General features: G+C 30.2%; 1 protein-coding gene across 5 annotated transcripts in view; it reads right to left on the bottom strand.

The window, feature by feature from the left end:
* LOC107457440 (protein SSUH2 homolog) overlaps nucleotides 1-18830 on the bottom strand; it is a 51514-nt gene that overhangs the window by 23544 nt on the left and 9140 nt on the right. For 4 of the 5 annotated variants that reach the window (XM_071185525.1, XM_043040244.2, XM_071185526.1 and 1 more), the window contains exon 3: nucleotides 2746-2850. In XM_071185525.1, the coding sequence (XP_071041626.1) occupies nucleotides 2746-2850 (105 nt within the window). Of the gene's footprint in view, nucleotides 1-2745; nucleotides 2851-12513; nucleotides 12647-18830 lie in introns of those variants that run through there. The other variant, XM_043040246.2, reaches the window with a different exon arrangement.

The following is an 18830-nucleotide window of genomic DNA, read 5'->3' as shown; positions in this document are numbered from 1 at the left end:
ACCACCGGGTCAAAACAACTTGACTTTCCACTTCAGAACAAAGACAAACAAATAGATCATTATATTTTACAACAACGACGAGATCGCAAACGACTTTTGGATTCGATAATACGCTCTGGAATTATTAAAATAAAAATAGAAAAAAATAAAAATTAAATTTTAATTATTACATAATTAGATTTTTTACTTTTTATGAATAAGCATTTTTTATAGAAATGTGAAAAAAGAATTATAAACTATACCCAATCAGAACAAATAGATCATTAACAACAACGACAAGATCGCAAACGACTTTAGGATTCGAAATAAGAGCTGGAATTATTAAAATATCAATAGCAACAAGAAAAATTAAATTTAATTATTACATAATTAGACTTTTTTATTTTTTTATAAATGAAGCTAGCTATTCAATAAGCATTTTTGAAAGAAATTTGAAAAAACAATTATAAGCTAAACCTAATAATCAAATTCCATTGTAACAGAGAGTGGAAGCAGCACGCTACAAGTAGCGAAACTACTGTAATCGTTCCTTTTCCGTAGTAGGATCTAAAAACATAATAAAACGGGTTTTCTTTCGTCTGATTAGAAAACAAATAATTAAAACTTCAGTAAACAAGAAAAATCAGTAATTTTATAAATTTTAAAAAAAATTCATATTCACAATTTAAAGCAATTTTCCATCTCAACAGCGGCATGCAGAGGCCGCAAAGGGGTCAATAACTCCAGGTCATCCTGTCAAAGGGGACACCCCTTTGACTTCTAAGGATTAACTAACTCTATTACCATAATGAAATTAAATTCTTTAAAACGCAAACAAAAACCTCTATGAAGAATAAACTATGACATTAATATATTGTTAGGTATGTATTGTTAGGAAATAATATATAAATATATTTTACTATAGAAGAATCTCCGCACACATATAGGGGAGAGACGGGTAGCCCCGCCCAGCGGGTACCCCCGCCCACTGTCAATTTCATATGTATAGAATATTTTTTCAAGTCAATGGACCATCGGACATTATTTGTTATATTAAAAAAAGATTACTTTCAAAGTTTCAAGTATTTATGCAGCTGGTAACATGGTAAACAATAGTTTTGCAAATATGTTGAATACAGTAGTCATGAAATTAAGAAAAATTGGTTGAATGTTTCGATTAAACTTCATTTTAATACGAAAAAAATAATTTTTTCTATACATACAGCATTAAAGTATGTAGTCTTAAGTTTAATTTGCACAAAGAAAGAAGTTTGTATGTAAAAAATTGTTCGAGTAATTACAAATTTACAAAAAAATTGGATTTCGGGTAGCCCCGCTCACATGAATGTCGGGTATCACCGCCCAATTTTATTTCGTCGATAAATGTACGGTTGCAAAGATTATTATTTTATTGCTTCAAATTTGAATGTTATATGCATTTTTAACAACAAATATATGTTTTAATATTATATGAAACATAAATTTATATATTTAAAAATGAAAAATTAAATATTTTTAAAATGTAATTGATATATCCAAATTAAATTTAATATCAAGAAATCATAAATATTATGATAAGCTATTTGCTTACTTATTTATTTTCACTTATTTGTGAACGAATCAATCTACAGAAGCATTTGAATGCAATCAAAATACAAAGTGAATTTGTAATTTTATAAGAAGTATTTTATATTAAGTTTATAAGAAGAGATCAACCAAATAAGTTTATATTGAAAAACAACTATTGTTATTAATTATTGTTACTTAAATTAAATTATTTTCATTAAATATTTAATATAAATATATATTAATATTATAATATATTAATATACATTAATAATGATAAAAGGTATGACATTTGTTGTTATTAAATGATAGAATTCACTAAAAGTATATAAATATGTAATAAATAAAATAATTTTGTGATAAAAATGATAAATGAGGTTTATCTATTGTCAATACATTGGTCATTCTCATTTACACCTGAAAAAATAGCCAAAAAACACAATTTTTGTAACTGGGCGGGGCTACCCGACACATTTTGAAAAGAGCTGAAAAACATGTTTTTTTAAATTTCTATTTTTTTAAGTTTAACTACTCTTTTTTTGGTTTATTCTTTTTGCATTATTCAATTAGATGATAAAACAATAGAAACATGCAAAAATGTTGATTATTACTCAGTATTATACAGAAATATAAGCAATACTCCTTAAGTGAGCGGGGCTACCCGACTCTCCCCTATATAAAAATAAGTTTAAAATTTTGATTTCCTTTCATACACATATTTGTTACAGTTTTTTTTTTTAAAAATAAAATATCTTTTTATCGCTTTTTGCCCCTTCCAGTAATTACAATACTCTTAACAAGCATCTGATCAAAGAGTTGCCCCAACAGCTCCTAGATGAGAGAAGGCTTTCGCACAGGTTGCCAAGAACGATAAATCTGATGCTTTAGCAGTCCGAACGATTTTTACCTAATGCACAGTTTAGTACATAGTACGGACTGTGTGACATCTTTCTTATTTTTCCCCACTGCGCAGTTTATGTTCGTTCAGTCGGACTACTAAATTGATCCGTGCAGAGGCCTTCTCTCTTCTAGGAGGTGTTGGTTGGCCCCGGACATTCCCACGTCTACACGCTACCACATAAAAATCTAAATAAAAATCCAAATTTCACTTACAAATACGAAATTTTACAAACACATTCTGAAAGTGAAGAATTAGAAAAAAAAATGCAGTGATATTCAGAAAGTATGATTGTAACCTACCGTCTTCGAAAGATGCAGTTTCATACCCCCGTACTTTATCCATCAGCTCCAAGGGAGGGGCGGATGGTTCCGGTTCATCATCCACAGCATCCGGCGGAGGTGTGACTGAAAAAAAAAGAAATAAATATATATAATCAAAATAATTCAGATAAGGAAAATATAGTTGTAAATTTGTTGTTGTTTCTAATGATACTTGAACAAGCAAAAATCGCCAGCTATAGATCTTTCGCGAATTTAGTCAGGGAGGTGAGCCTATCGTTTGACAAGAAAGCACTTCAAAGATGAAAGTACGTCTTGGTTCAGAATCCCATGGATAGATGGCAGCACTACTCATTCTTGAGGCCACTTCCGCAATTTAGACATGGAGCTGAAGGGGAAGGAAATTTTCTCCAGCTCCCCGAAACCATGGTACTGCTCAGCGACCGAACATAGAACTTTAGATTCCAAAGATTTTACATGTACACATATCGCATGTACTCGGTGAGACTTACAGTAGTCGAGGATCGAACCCCGGTCCCTCCGAACCGTGTTAGATCCGAAAATTTCAATTCAAAAAAATTCTAGTGCAGATAATTTTTTTGTAAAATTAAAATGATGCTGGGTTTGAATCCCAGCGATGGCTCATCGAAACAAATTCCGAACCTGTTTTCACCGACTACAGTGCAAACGTAAAATATCCTCAGTGGAGACGGATCATGGGTTAGAGTCCCTTGTCGTCAGGTTAACCGTAGGAGGTTTTCCTCTCCATGCACAAATGCAGGTTAGTTCCTTAAAAAAAAAATCCTAAACGAAGTCAAGTTTCTGCCATCAAAAAGCATGCACAAAGTCTTAACTGATACAGATACACAATTTTTTGTATCCATAATTATAGTACAAAAACACTTCCAAAATTAATTATTGACATTGTATATTTTGTAAAGCACTTAAAACTGTGCATATTTTGTTAAACACTTAAAACTAGTCCATATTTAAAGTACTTTTAAAAAAAAATGAGTCATACATGGGTAAAATTTAGACAAACTTTTTGAAATGTTTCATTATTTTATTAAGGTTTACTTGAAAGCAAATAAATATTTGTTTTTCAAAGTAGACCAAAATTTTAGACAAAAGAAAAAAAACTAAAAAATATTTTAAAACATGCTGTTTTACAAATTAAGGTCAAATCTGATTAAAAAAATTTTAGAATGTTACAATAGTTAAAATTAAAATAGATTAAAAAAATAAAATTAAAATGAAATAAAATACATTTCTTAAATTAGGAAAGAGTGGGATATTAAAAAGATCATTAACGAAAAAAGAGAGAAAAGATCATTCGGATATTTCAATATACGGAATGATTCCGAAAAATCAAGGTTAGTAACTGAAGAGCAGTGCTGAATGATTTTAGCAGAAGAAACCTGAAACGTGTGATTAGAACTTCAACTGTGTAGGATGATGGGAGACAGTTTGATGTCTTGATTTAAGACATATCATTGAGTCGAAGTGTAAGTGTGCGTTTAATTTGTGCAACAAACGCGTATGACCACGCTGACAAAAAATTTAAAAAAAAAACATCCAGCTATTAATATTAGCAATTGGTTCAGTAAGAGCCGCGATGGCTCAGGGGACAGAGCGTTCGCCTTCCAGTGAGGCGAACCGGGTTCGAATCCCAGTCGATACGAATTCCGCATTCGGCTTGCACCGACCACAGTGCTGACGTGAAATATCCTCAGTGGTAGACGGATCATGAGTTAATAGTCCCTTCGCCGTCAGGCTAACCGTGGGAGGTTTTCGTGGTCTCCCTCTCCATGCAATGCAATAGCGGGTTAGTTCCATCAAAAAATCCTCCACGAAGGCAAATTCCTCCCAATACTTGATTCAGGACTTTCCTTGTCTTCTGGATAGGCTTCAAAATTACAACTTACGGAGTTAAACATTAGTTAGTTGTCGTAAACCCAAATATTGGGTCGACTGTTCAACGACGGTTATAAAATAAAATAAAACTGGTTCAGTAACCCGGAATTACATAAAAATCAATTTTAAAAAAGTGATTTAACCCTTTCTAAAGCCATGGTAAGTATACTTACCACCAATTTTTAAAGTCTGCAGTGAATTTTTTTACCACTTTTAATATAGGTTTCCATTTGTTAATAACTTCAGCTTTCTTGAAGTGTGTTTGAATAAAATTGGCAACCATTTGTTAGCTTAACAAAACGTTAGTTTAACAAAAGTTACAAAATGCATAATTCCTTTTGAAGATTGTAGCATTATAAAAAAAATTTTATAAATAAGGAAAAATAAAAGTCAATAAGTTCCTAACAGGTCATGTTAAATATTCTTACCATCAATTAAATGGCATTTTTATAAACTAAATGAGTTTTTTTTTTTCTTATACAGGGTGCGTAGCCAGATTTTTCAACAAAAAATTAGCACCTTTTAAGTACTTTTTAAGCACTCAAAAATATTTTCAATCACTTTTTAAAAAAAACATCATAATTAGGATTTGTTCAGGAATAAAAAAAAATTTTCCATCGTTTAAAGTTCTTGATTTATAAACATAAAATCAATAAAACTCAAAAACTTTACACAATCATGATTAAATACCTAGTTCCCGATAAATATTGCAGAGAAAATTGTGAAAATCATATATTTTTTTGTAATTTAAAGCTACAATTAACACAGCAAAGAAAAAATCTCTTTTTATTAGATAGAAAAGTAAGTACTTTTTACAAACCCCAAATAAAAAAAGGCACCTTTAAAAGCTTTTAAAAAAAACGTAAATCAAAAGTAAGCACCTTTAAGCACTTTTTAAAAACACTGCGCACCCTGTTATAATATCAATTACTATTCTTATAACAATTTCAATTTCAAAAATACTTTAATTTACCTTTACTAGAAATAAAATGGCCCATTAAAGGGTTAAAAAAGCCTGTTATTTAGTGTTCGTAAAGTGAAACCTTTCAAGCCATCTTTTAAGTCGGTGTAAATGACATTTGAAAAGAACATAGAGGCATATTTGTCAGGAAGTTTCTCACGGCACAAGTGATAATAATAGTTCTTTTTTAAAAGAAGAAGAAGAAAAAAAACATCAAAGAATCTATCTCGCGTCTCACAAGCAAATCCAGAAAAATAAACCGAGCACGTGTCTTTCAAATCGGACGATGAAGGAAGAAAAAAAAGTTATTTTGACTTTTGAAAACAGTCCAATTTTACCTCTGTTAGCACTATTTAGATACATACTTCGAAAAAGAAAAAAAATTTAGATTCGAATAATAAAATGTTGCCTTAAGGCCATCCCGAGGTTAGTTACCGAAGGATTAATTTGAAACCTTCCCAAAAATATGCGCTCAGTAAAATTGCTTCGTACAAGGGTCTTATTAACTCGCTTCCGTGTATGCGAAAGTGGAGTATTTCAATTGAAATTTCGATCACTTTCGGAACATCTACAGCATTCAAATATACACTGTTAAAAATTTCTCGGGAAAAAAAACGGTTAAAAACAATTTAATTAATTGTTATCTTACCAAAACAAAACAATCAAATGACCATAAATGAGATGATAATCAAACTGTTAGCTGTGAGAAGAACTGTTTATTAACTGGTTTGCTCCTAATACGGTTAAACAACCAGAATTTTATCGCACCAACTAATCCCACCAAATGAAGCCACTTAGTTCTTAACAACTGCGTACATATCATAGACAAGAAGGCTAATCTGTTAGTCTCATGACCTACAGAACGGGGGTTCGAGTCTCAGCATTGACCACAATATTTCCTCCATTCTCTTCGACGCATGAAGAGCTTCTAGTGTCCTATACTTCCCGATTTGTGTCCTGCACACTCCAATGCCCACTACCTTACGAAAATCCAAACTCCAATGTTTAGCTAAATTTCTTTCTTACGGTTCTGAAACCATGCCAGTTGTAAATGGTTAAAAATCCGTTTAGTTTTGCATTCATGATTTTATAACCATACTAGTTGTAAATGGTTTCAAAATCGTAAGGGTAAAAAGCGTTATTTACCGTAAACTTTACGGTTGATCGGATGGACAGACTGCTGCCGGTTATTTTACCATAATTTTCGAATTAGAATTCTAACAGTGTAGATCAGGGGTGTCAAACTAGCGGCCTGCAGGCCGCATGCGGCCCAGTCAATATATCCGACGCAAAGTAAAAATAAAATAGAAATGTGAATTAGAAAGGAAACCAGCATCTAAAATTATAATATACTTTATTTATAAACTATACGGATCATTTTAAATTGTACGAGTGAAAATGTAAAATTCTAATTGGCTTGTGGGACCTGCAATTCCAGGGATACTGCATCGTATCAAAAATACGCAAAAAAAATTTCAAATCTGAAAACAGAATTTGAAACAAGGTTTAAAGATTTCAATTCTTTGGAAGACAAATTTTGTTTGTTCTCTTCGATTTTCTCAATAAATATAGACTCAGTGCCCAGTAATATGCAAATGAAAGTGTTTGAGATTCAGTGCTACTCAAATTTGAAGGCAAAATTCATTGAAGTGGGTATGCCTGAATTTTACAAATATTTACCGGCAAGGTTTGAAAATACTCGAAAATTCGCTTATGAAATTATTTCCATGTTTGGAAGTACTTATCAGTGTGAGCAATTATTTTCTGTTATGAATGGAAATAAATCTCCCATCCGAAACCGTATTAATAACGCTCACGTTGGGTCAATTTTGAAAGTAGTTTCGGCCAATAAAATTTCTCCCGAAATAGGAAAGATAGTAGCAGAAAAGAGATGTCAAGTATTAAACAATAATTTAACTTTAAATATGTTTATTACAATATACTACTCAAAATAAAAAATAATTGTTTCTATGAACATTGATTTTTTTTTTTTTTTTTTTTTTTTTTTTTTTTTTTTTTTTTTNTTTTTTTTTTTTTGCGGCCCACCTGAAGTTAAGCATTGTTTATTTGGCCCAAGTCAGCTTTTGAGTTTAACACCCCTGGTGTAGATCCTCCGTTTCTGGTAACGAGGCAAGTTTCAAACTTTTTTTGACAGCTGCAAATAGAATTTATCGCCATAATATCGCCGAAAGAAATTAATCGTCAATCAAATTTTCACTGCTTTCAACTCGTGAAGTTTTTAAATTTTAAGTGGAGCTATGTGCTGGATGACATTGAAAGTTTCAAACGCTTTCTGACTAGGACGTGATTTTCCAATCCAGCGGCTTTTAACGACCCGCTCTCCTGTTTGACATTTTTTTTAAATAAAAAGTAAAGAAATAAAACTTGATTCTTGACTTTTTTTTAGTTCAGGTAATAAATTTTAAAATAAATAAAAGCTTGCATTATAATTGCGACCAACTACACTCAACAGAAAAACCTCCAAAAAAGAGAACGAGTCGTTAAAAGCCACTGGATTGTAAATTAGCAGCCGGGACAAATAGATTTTCACAACATATTACCGTCCAAATAAATGCATCGTCAATCAAATTTCACCAAATTCCAACTAGCTGGAGTGTTTAAATTTTAACCAGAGTTATGGGTTGATTTATAACGTAAATTTTAATCTCTTTCTGTCCGCTACAAATGGAAGTTTTTGCCATTATCTCCGGAGGAAATTCATCGTCAATGAAATTTTTGCCATTTCCTGACTTTATCAAACTTTGACCGGGACTGTGCTGAATAACAATGCAAGTTTCAATCGTTTTTTGATCGTTGCAAGCGGAATTTATCGTTAAACTATCGCCAAAAGGAATTTATCGTCAATCGTAATAATTTTGACTAGTTTCAATTTTTAATCAGAACAGGAACTTAATGCTTGATGACAATTAATACAAGTTTTAATCGTTTTCAGATCACTAAAAGGCATTTTATTTTATTTTATAACCGTCGTTGACCAGCCGTCCCAGTTTTCGAGTTTACGACTTCTAATGTTCAACTCCGTAGCCTCGTAATTTTGAACCCAATCCAGAAGACAAGGGAAATCCTGGATTAAGTATTGGGAGGCATTTTTCTTCATGGAGGACTTTTTGATGGAACTAACCAACCCGCATTTGCGTTACATGGAGAGGAAGACCACGAGAACCTCCCCACGGTTAGCATGCCCCATGAGCAATTACGGCACATGCGGGAGAGAAACTATCAGTTTCTTCACTTGTACTGTAATATACTATTGCAGTCATTAACTTTAATTAACCCCTTAACGACCGGTTAATTTTCAAGAAAACGGTCATAAAAGTGCCTATTTTTTTTAATCCCTGAAAATTATATAAAAATATGTGTTTGAACAATAGGGGAGAGTGGGGTCAATTGTAACAGGGTANTCCCTTAACGATCGGTTAATTTTCAAGAAAACGGTCATAAAAGTGCCTATTTTTTTTATCCCTGAAAATTATATAAAAATATGTGTTTGAACAATATATATTCATTTTTAATTTATTTTTAGCTTGAAAATTTAAAAAAATTCAATTTTTAGGAAAAGCCAACATTCTACTATGACTTAATGTTGGTTTTCCAGCAAGCAAGGAAAATTTAAAAAATATGTGTTTTATATGTGTTTTAAACATTAAAAAAGAATTTTATTAAACTTACGTATAATATAAATAAAGATTAGTCATTTTTTTCTTGTGTGATAAATTTCAAAGCATGAGATACAGAAGCCAACGTCACAATCTGGACAGTAGTAACGAGTTTCCTTCCTACATCTCTTATTGTTTTCATCTCCTCTAAACTATCTACAATTACCTTAAAAATATCCGGGTACTGTCATCTGGTGTGTAAAATGAGAAATAAAATGTTTTCTGGGCAAAAGAAATGAATTAGTTTAATTCTTATTGGTGCGTTACTGCTGAACACTCCAGCCCGGAAATATCACGGGATCGAGAAATAGTGGGCTAAACCTCACCCCGTCATTTTCACGGAAGCGAGAAGGAAGGGATTAAAAACATAAAACATTTTGGAAATTTTAATGAAGTAACGAACATAAAAATATAATAAAAATGAATTTAATTACTTGGGGGGTGGGGTTAAATTCAAACATTAACTACAGTCTGTCCATTAGTAGATATCTGGAAGGTCGCTACTGAGAAAATCCACTTCAGACAGCGCACATGCGAGGATTAATGTGTTTCTAATGACACTTGAACAAGCCAACCTCTCTAGCCATGGGGCTTTTCCCGATTAATTCAAGAAGGTGTGCTTTTCGTTTGACAAGAAAGCACCGCAAGAGTAAAAGTACGTCTTATTTCGGAATACCACGGTTAAAAATTTATGAAGTTGGTGGGAAATATACTTCCTAATGGCTTACAAAGGGTTAAAAATAAATAACTTTGCCGCCGCTTTTTGATTTATTTCTGCTTTCGAGAATAATCAAAACATCAAATATTTCCCACAAACTTTCAAGTACATTTTTTGACATTAATCGTAGATTTTTTTTTTCGTCCGCGGAAGTGTTTCGGATTATAGTGATGACTTGGTGACATATTTATGTTCTGGAAAATTGCCGAATTTTTTTTGTGTGGACTTGAAGTTTACATTTTTGTTCATTTTATCCTTTCGTACCTAGCCTTGAGTTTTTTTGTTTTGTTTTGTTTTTTTAAATCATTATATTTATCTTAAAATTTCGAAATATGTCATTTTAATCGCAAAAGAATGTTAATGAATTGCAAAAATAACATTGGTAAAAATAATTATCCGATAGTTATATTCCTGATAAAAAAGAACATTCAGATATTTTCTTTTTTAATTGATTTTTGAATAAAAGAAGATAATAATAAAAAAATAATTGTTACAATTCCTAAAAAAAAAACATAAGGAAAATATGATAGAAATTTTTCATTGCGAGAAATGCGTTAAAACTTTTAAATATATATATATAAAAACATATTTGAACTTACTGAGGTAATAAATTTCTTTAGGATTTTAGATTTCAACGAAAAGGAAAAAAAAAATAAAAAGGAATAAACAAATAAAAACAAGAGGCATTGTAATTTTCTCTTTAAAAACAGTAATATAAATCTTTATTTATTTATTTCTTTTTGGACGAAATTAACATTGAGAAATGGAATATTTTTTTGTCTTTTTTCCCCATTTTCCTTTAAGAGAGATAATGAAACATACAAAAATAAAAAAGGCTACGGTAATGGTATTTGACTGGTGTTTAAGATTTTTTATCAAATTGGCTTTTCCATCTCCATATTTCTGAAAACTTGGTGTTGAGGAATCTTTTGTTAAAAAAATTATGAATTCAAATAATGTTTTTATGTCCGATTACTTACAGTAATTTAAATTATTAGTATGTCTCCTCAGGTAAGATCACATCGTTTCTGTTGATTTAAAGGAATCTAAATGGAATTTTAATTTATGACCTCTACGAATAGGAATTTTTCATCATTTTTCGATGATTGATTTTGAAAAACTTTGTTTCCAGGAAAATAATAATCAATATCCATATCCGGCATAGAAACAAACACTTTTTCTACTAATAAATAATTCAAAACTGCGTGGCACATGCATAGAGATCCATTTTTTTTACTCCAAAAAGGTAAGCCTAAATGAGCATTCAAAAGTACTTTTATCTATTCCACATAATTTCGTGAATTCGATGGAGTGCTTTTTTAGCTTCTTTTTTTCCTTCCTGATTGTTATTGTTTTCAAGTTTTGTAGTATAGTTTCTTTCAAAACACTGATTATTATTTTTTTAAATCAATTTTACTCAGAAAAAGAACAAACTAAGCCTTTAAGTTCATTCAAACGTAATTGTAACCCACTTAATTTCGAGAATTCGATGGAGTGCTTTTCTAGCTTCTTTTTTTCCCTTCCTGATTGTTATTGTTTTCAAGTTTTGTAGTATAGTTTCTTTCAAAACACTGATTATTAATTTTTTTTAATCAATTTTACTCAGAAAAAGAATAAACTAAGCCTATAAGTTCATTCAAACGTAATTGTTACCCACTTAATTTCGAGAATTCGATGGAGTGCTTTTCTAACTTCTTTTTTTCCTTTCCTGATTGTCATTGTTTTCAAGTTTTGTCGTACAGTTTCTTTCAAAATACTGATTATTATTTTTATATTCAAATATTAAATTTTTGTTTATTGGTTATTTTTATGTTCTTCAAAAGTAGAATTTTGTAACCTAGGGATGCACTGTATTTTTGAGTGAAGGGCCACTTGTACAACAGGTTCATCAACGAAGGGCCACAAGCCAAAGTATTTATACATCTTTACGTCAATTATAGTAATTTTTTGGTGTAATAAAAAGTTTGTAAAATTATTGCATATCTTAAAAATGCTTATTTTATGTATATGAAGTTTTTTAGTTTGATTTTAAACAATACGACATGTTATGAGGGGCCTGCCTGCTATTAAGACGGCCAGTAGATCTACTTAACTTACTGTTACAGAACTTAACTTACTGTTACAGAATTCTGTAACTTACTGTTACAGAACACGGGCGGGGAAAAAAATGCTCCTTTTTTAAGATTTTATTCATATTTAAGGCAGTTCAGGGGCAAATTTTTACTTTGCGGCCCAAACGTTGCGAACTCCTGCTTCAAGAAATACTTTTCCTGAGATTACTAAATCATGCACTCTATTTTAAAATAATAATTAAAAACAAAATATTTTTTTTTATTTCCTTTTTTAGCTAAAAAGGTAGCAAACAAAAGAAAATATTTGCTTGCTTTGTTTAAAGGATACGATCAAATCATAGAGGTGGAATTAAATGAAAGGATAAAAGGAATAAGCATAATTATTATTAAAACAAACTATTAATATAAAAACCATTTAAGTAAATTATGAATTAAAGAAAAACTCACCAGTTCGTAAACTTGACTGACGTTTATAAGATCCACCTCTTACTGGTGTTACAGAACGTCGATAAGAAGATCGACGGATTAAAGCTGAATCAGGACTTAAACTATCCATTTTTTAAAGTATTAANCATTCAAAAATACTTGTAACCCACTTAATTTCGTGAACTCGAGGAAGTGCTTTTTTAGCTTCTTTTTTTCTCTTCCTGATTGTATTGTTTTCAAGTTTTGTCGTATAGTTTCTTTCAAAACACTGATTATTATTTTTTTTAATCAATTTTACTCAGAAAAAGAATAAACTAAGCCTATAAGTTTATTCAAACTTACTTGTAACCCACTTAATTTCGTGAATTCGAGGAAGTGCTTTTTTAGCTTCTTTTTTTCTCTTCCTGATTGTATTGTTTTCAAGTTTTGTCGTATAGTTTCTTTCAAAACACTGATTATTATTTTTTTTAATCAATTTTACTCAGAAAAAGAATAAACTAAGCCTATAAGTTTATTCAAACTTACTTGTAACCCACTTAATTTCGTGAATTCGAGGAAGTGCTTTTTTAGCTTCTTTTTTTCTCTTCCTGATTGTATTGTTTTCAAGTTTTGTCGTATAGTTTCTTTCAAAACACTGATCATTATTTTTTTAATCAATTTTACTCAAAAAAAAGAATAAACTAAGCCTATAAGTTCATTCAAAAATACTTGCAACCCACTTAATTTCGTGAATTCGATGGAGTGCTATTTTAGCTTCTTTTTTTTCCCTTCTTGATTGTATTGCTTTCAAATTTTGTCGTATAGTTTCTTTCAAAACACTGATTATTATTTATACAGTCAAACCTCGCTAACTCGAACCTCGATTTCACGAATTTTTCGATATCTCGAAGAAAAAAAAATTCCCTTAAAATTTCCTATACACTCAATGTTAAAAAAAAACCTGAACGAATTCTTTTTTCTAATCCCTCGATAATTTGAATTTTTTCCCATAAATAGAGTAAATTTTCTTTTATAAAATTAAAAAAATATTCCAAAAAAAATTTTTTTTAAGAATGGCTGACAAGGCATGAAATGATGTGTCTTCCTCTACGATCATTCTGGTCGAATGATCGTAGAAGTTTGGATTCATTAAAGATCACGAAAGTAGTCAAACAATCAATATCGTTAATTCTGCTAAAAACTACACCGAAAATGATTGGAACAGATTGACCAGACTCATAAAGCTTGATGACATGGAATTTCATGACTTTGTAAACGGAGATGATGCAGTAACAGTGTGTGGTCAGTGGGATGACAATGATATCATCGCTCAAACGAAAGCTTCTTGTAAACTATCAGGAGAAGAGGATGAGGAAATCGAAGATTTACAGCCCAATGTTACTAACAAACAAGCACTTTCGGCAGTGGACACTGTAAGAAGATTTATTGAGAGGCAGCTGAATATATCAGATGAGACATTTAAAGCTATAGTCCACTTTTAAAGCTATAGCAAGTGTTATAGACAAACTTTCTTACAGATCTCTAAAGGAAACAATTGAATCTTCTTTAAATGAAAATGGAAAAAGTGTTTTTAGAATAAATATGGAATAGAAAATAAGGTATGTAAAGAGCATTTTTCTTTATTCTACCATCGATAACATGCGATTTTCGATAATTCGAATTTTCGATGTCTCGAATTTTTTCTCCTCTCCCTTCAAGTTCGAGATATCGAGGTTTGACTGTATATTCAAATATTAAATTTTGGGCCAAAAATCAGGGGCCAATTTTTACTTTGCGGCCCAAACGTTGCGATCTCCTGCTTCAAGAAATACTTTTTCTTAGATTAATAAATCATGCACTCTATTTTAAAATAATAATTAAAAACAAAATATTTTTATTTATTTACTTTTTTAGCTAAAAAGGTAGCAAACAAAAGAAAATATTTGCTTGCTTTGTTTAAAGGATACGATCAAATCATAGAGGTGGAATTAAATGAAAGGATAAAAGGAATAAGCATAATTATTATTAAAACAAACTATTAATATAAAAACCATTTAAGTAAATTATGAATTAAAGAAAAACTCACCAGTTCGTAAACTTGACTGACGTTTATAAGATCCACCTCTTACTGGTGTTACAGAACGTCGATAAGAAGATCGACGGATTAAAGCTGAATCAGGACTTAAACTATCCATTTTTTAAAGTATTAAATATTGAAACCAATTTTTTCGAGGAAAAAACTTTTTATCAATGATTTTCTTTAAATAAAAAAAAACTTCTGGTACAAAAAATCTAATGTTGAAAAAAAAATCAATTTTCAGATCAAATCCATGAGAATTTTTGTTGAGATCGCATATTAAAAAAATTAGTAACAAAAAATTTATTAATAACGTAATCTCAGTAATCACCAATTTCTACAACTGCACAAAATAGAAGAATATTTAGATACTAATTACAAATCCATGCACATTCGTATGCAATTTTTGACACCATGAAATTCAATAACAATTTAAATCATTCATTATCATACGAAAGACAAGAAAAAACTGTAGGGAAAAATTTCGCAAAAATTTTTAAATCTGCAATATCTGCGAAAAGATAAGAGATGGGTAATTTTTCGCCGAAACACAAGCACAAGGAACAGAAATTAAGAAATGAGCGGTTGGAACTGTTGGTGGTCCTGGCGTTTGGGATTTGGGACGTTTGGCGCTAGTTGGTGGTTGAAAATGAGAAAAGGAAGGGACTGACTTATATATTTAGAATGCGTATGAAAAGAGAGAAGAAAAAAAAAGAAATAGAAGAATTGAAAACTGCAAAGAGAAAAAGAAAAACACAAAGATTATTAGGCGGAACTTTATTTTTTTGGACAGTCAAATTTCAAAACGCTCTGTTGTTTTCCGTCGTTGTTGTTAAAAGCTTTAGTGGTGACACGAAAATTTTAAAAGGGAAAAAAAAAAATTTGCATAACATTATTTAGACGATAAATTTTTTAACCGATTCTCATCGTTTAAAGTCTAGATCAGCAGTTCCCAAATAGTGTTCCGCGGAACCTTAGGGTTCCGTGGAAGGTGTCACACAAATTTTTTAATCAATTATGATTTTCGAAGCCTGTAATTAAATTTATATCCGATTAATAATCCAATATTTAATATTTCCGTTATTTTCATGAAATTATTTAATTGAAATGCTTGCGAAGAAAGAAATTTCAAAACAATGTTTTTTCTTAAACGATTTGATGAATGAATAATGAAAAGGATATCTGGATTTCTGAAAAACTCCAGAATCATTCAGTATCGAATAAAAATAACCAAATCTAACAATGAAGAAGTGGATTTTTCTGATTACTATTTTAAACTTTTATTTTCTTCAGTTTCCGTTTTTATTTTAATGAAAACCTTATTTCAGCTCATTCTTTTTCAATGTTTGCATAAACAAAAATCAAATTAAGAATTAGACTAGATACCGCTCCAGACCTGTGAATTCCGACATAAAACCCAAATTTAAAACAAATATTGATAAAATAACAAGATGAAAAAATTCCAATCTTCATTCACTAAATATTTTCAAAATAATAAGTAAACTTTTAAATCATGATATAATTTCAAAATAATTAATAAACTTTTAAATCTTTTCGTATTTTCAAAATAATTAATAAAATTTAAATCATTACATATTTTCAAAATAATTAATAGTCTTTCGCTACTTAATATGTTCACAAATGCTAATGAAACTTATTTATTAAAAATCGGCGTTCCGCCAAAATGAAGTCGATCATTAAGGGTTCCATAGCCGAAAAAATTGAGAATCCCAGATCTAGATTACTATGCTTTACTTATAGCAAAATCTATAACAGATCGATACTATAGAATAAAATTATAATTTGCATTTAAAAGAAGCGAATAACTAGAAATAATTTTAAAAAAAAAAAAAAACAGTTTTACGTAGGACTGAATTGAATATAAAATTTGATTGTACAGTCAGTACCTGATTATCGCCTAAGCCCAATAGGCATGGGCCTAGGACCCACAATTTCTGAGGGGCCTCAAAAATTAGTAAAAAGTCTAATGAAAGATGGGCTAGCTTTATTTTGGTTTAAGTATTAAATAAAAAAATAATTCAACTAATGATTTCAATTGTTTGTGGCCACCAAACTATTTTTATTTTGACTTAACATTGTTTTGTTGTTTAATATTTTGCGTAATTTATAGATACGTAAATCTTAGAAAAATACGTAATCTTAGAAAAATAATCTTCAATTCTCTGCTTTCAGCATTTCTTAGAATATTTCTCTTGAATCATGGGGTTCAATAGATTCTTTTTCATTGTTAGGACTTAATCAGTAATTTAATTTCAAAATATTTTGTAAGGGGCCCGGAAAATTTGGTGGGCCTTGGGCCTGAATTTGTATTGATCGATCCCTGTGTACAGTGCGCAGAATAAAAAAATATCACTCTGAATAACTTTCTTTCTAATGTTTGGACTTTTACTAAGTCCCGATCATAATGATTCGTAAGGGAGATCTGAAATATGTTTATTAATTAGTGTTAACTATTAACTAAGTTAGAGAATCAGACACAAAAACGTACTTTCTTTGATTAAACATAAGTTCTTGACATAAGTCAAGTAACACACAAATTCTTGAGATATGGTGAAACACGGAAAAGGTAAAATTAACATTCAGGGGTCCAAAGTTTGGATCGCTGTTTTGACCAAACTATTGGGACCATATTTCCCAGAATGCGGCTACACCCTATACTTTATAGGACGAAAATCCAAAAAAAAAGAAGAAGAAGAAAAGATATTTTTATCCCGAGAAAGTACGTTTTTGTGTTTGATTTCCTATCCTTAAAATATCCTCTAAATTAATGAATAAACTTAAAAAAAAAAAAAANAAAAAAAAAAAAAAAAAAAAAAAAAAAAAAAAAAAAAAAAAAAAAACTTATATTTGAGGTCATTTTCTTGAACCATTAAGTTACAGTCCTAAGTACACGAAAATCCGTTCATGAAATCAAAAATTAGCCGTAATAATTCGTTTTTCTATATCTTCTCCGTTTTGTGCACTCGATGTCTAAAGAGATCATCAATAATTAGGATCGCAATCAAAATCATCAATTAATATCAAAGTAATAAATTAAAAAAGAAAATCCAACATGAAACTGCACTCTAAATTTTAAAAAAAAATATGTATAAAAAAATATTGAGAAATGTGCAACTTACTTTTAGCCATTCGATCAGAGTCTGTTTTTGTTTCAAAACTGGCAAATCCCAACGATTCATAAAATTTTTCATAACCCACAATAATTTATGATTAAGACAATATATGCCTTACAAATCAAGCGGTCCTGACAACGAGGTGCCTGTGCAGACCCCTTTTATGCGCATTTCTAGATTAATAGCCGATGTCGAATATTACTTAAAGGTTGTGAAATAATTTTATTACCATTTTATTGTTCTCATTCTCTTATCAAAGCAAATTAAGATTGAATAATGAAAAGTTTTTGCAAACGATATCATGAGCGAATAAAAATTAAAAACATCGTTTTACTTTTGTGTCTTTTAATTTCATGCCTAAAAAACGTCATAATTTCGTCATTTAAAAAGAATATTTTAATGGCGTTAGCAAATTTAGGAGACTTACTTTATGACCGAACTTATGGTTATTAGTGTTGCAAATGACACCACGAAACGTAATTTCTTTCAATTAATTCGATATAAATTATCTTTCGCAAAGCTACTAAAATTCTCAACGATCACACAAATTCTTTTGTGTAAGTTGAATACTTCTTTCAGAAATTAGTAAAAACGGGAAAGAAAATGTTGCCATCCAGGGTCGGATTTAAGCTTGGTGGGGCCCTAAGCTACTGAAAATGATGGGGGCCCTTATAAGTTCAATTCCATTGCTATACATCTAAAGTAAACTGTCACTATTTTTTATTGTTGAGTATTAACATTATATTATTAAAAAATTTAATAATATTACTTTATTGTTAAATATATTAATTTTGATGAGACTATTATGTAGGACCTTTCTTTTATTGCACATACTTTTTGAACGAGGGGAAAAAGTTACAAAAGAAACACATTTTAAGCACAGAGTAAAAATTTGGCTTGCTGGGCCACTATATATTTAGTTTTATTATATATTAGGTTTTTTTTTTCAGATTCAATTTGAATATATTTTATTTGCAATTTTTAATGATTTTTCCGCGAATTTTTTTCTCAGTTGTTTTTTCTTTACGGTACAAAATCTATAAGACTTAGAAACATGAAATTTTGAATGTGCGTAGAAAATATGCAAAGAGTTAGAAAGAAAACAAGAAAATACAATTTGATTATTAGTTTTATTTTTTTTTTAACCG

This window comes from Parasteatoda tepidariorum, chromosome 9 (assembly GCF_043381705.1).
Source record: "Parasteatoda tepidariorum isolate YZ-2023 chromosome 9, CAS_Ptep_4.0, whole genome shotgun sequence".
Classification (NCBI taxonomy): Eukaryota; Metazoa; Arthropoda; class Arachnida; order Araneae; family Theridiidae; genus Parasteatoda; species Parasteatoda tepidariorum.
This window is presented reverse-complemented; position numbering and strand designations above follow the sequence as displayed.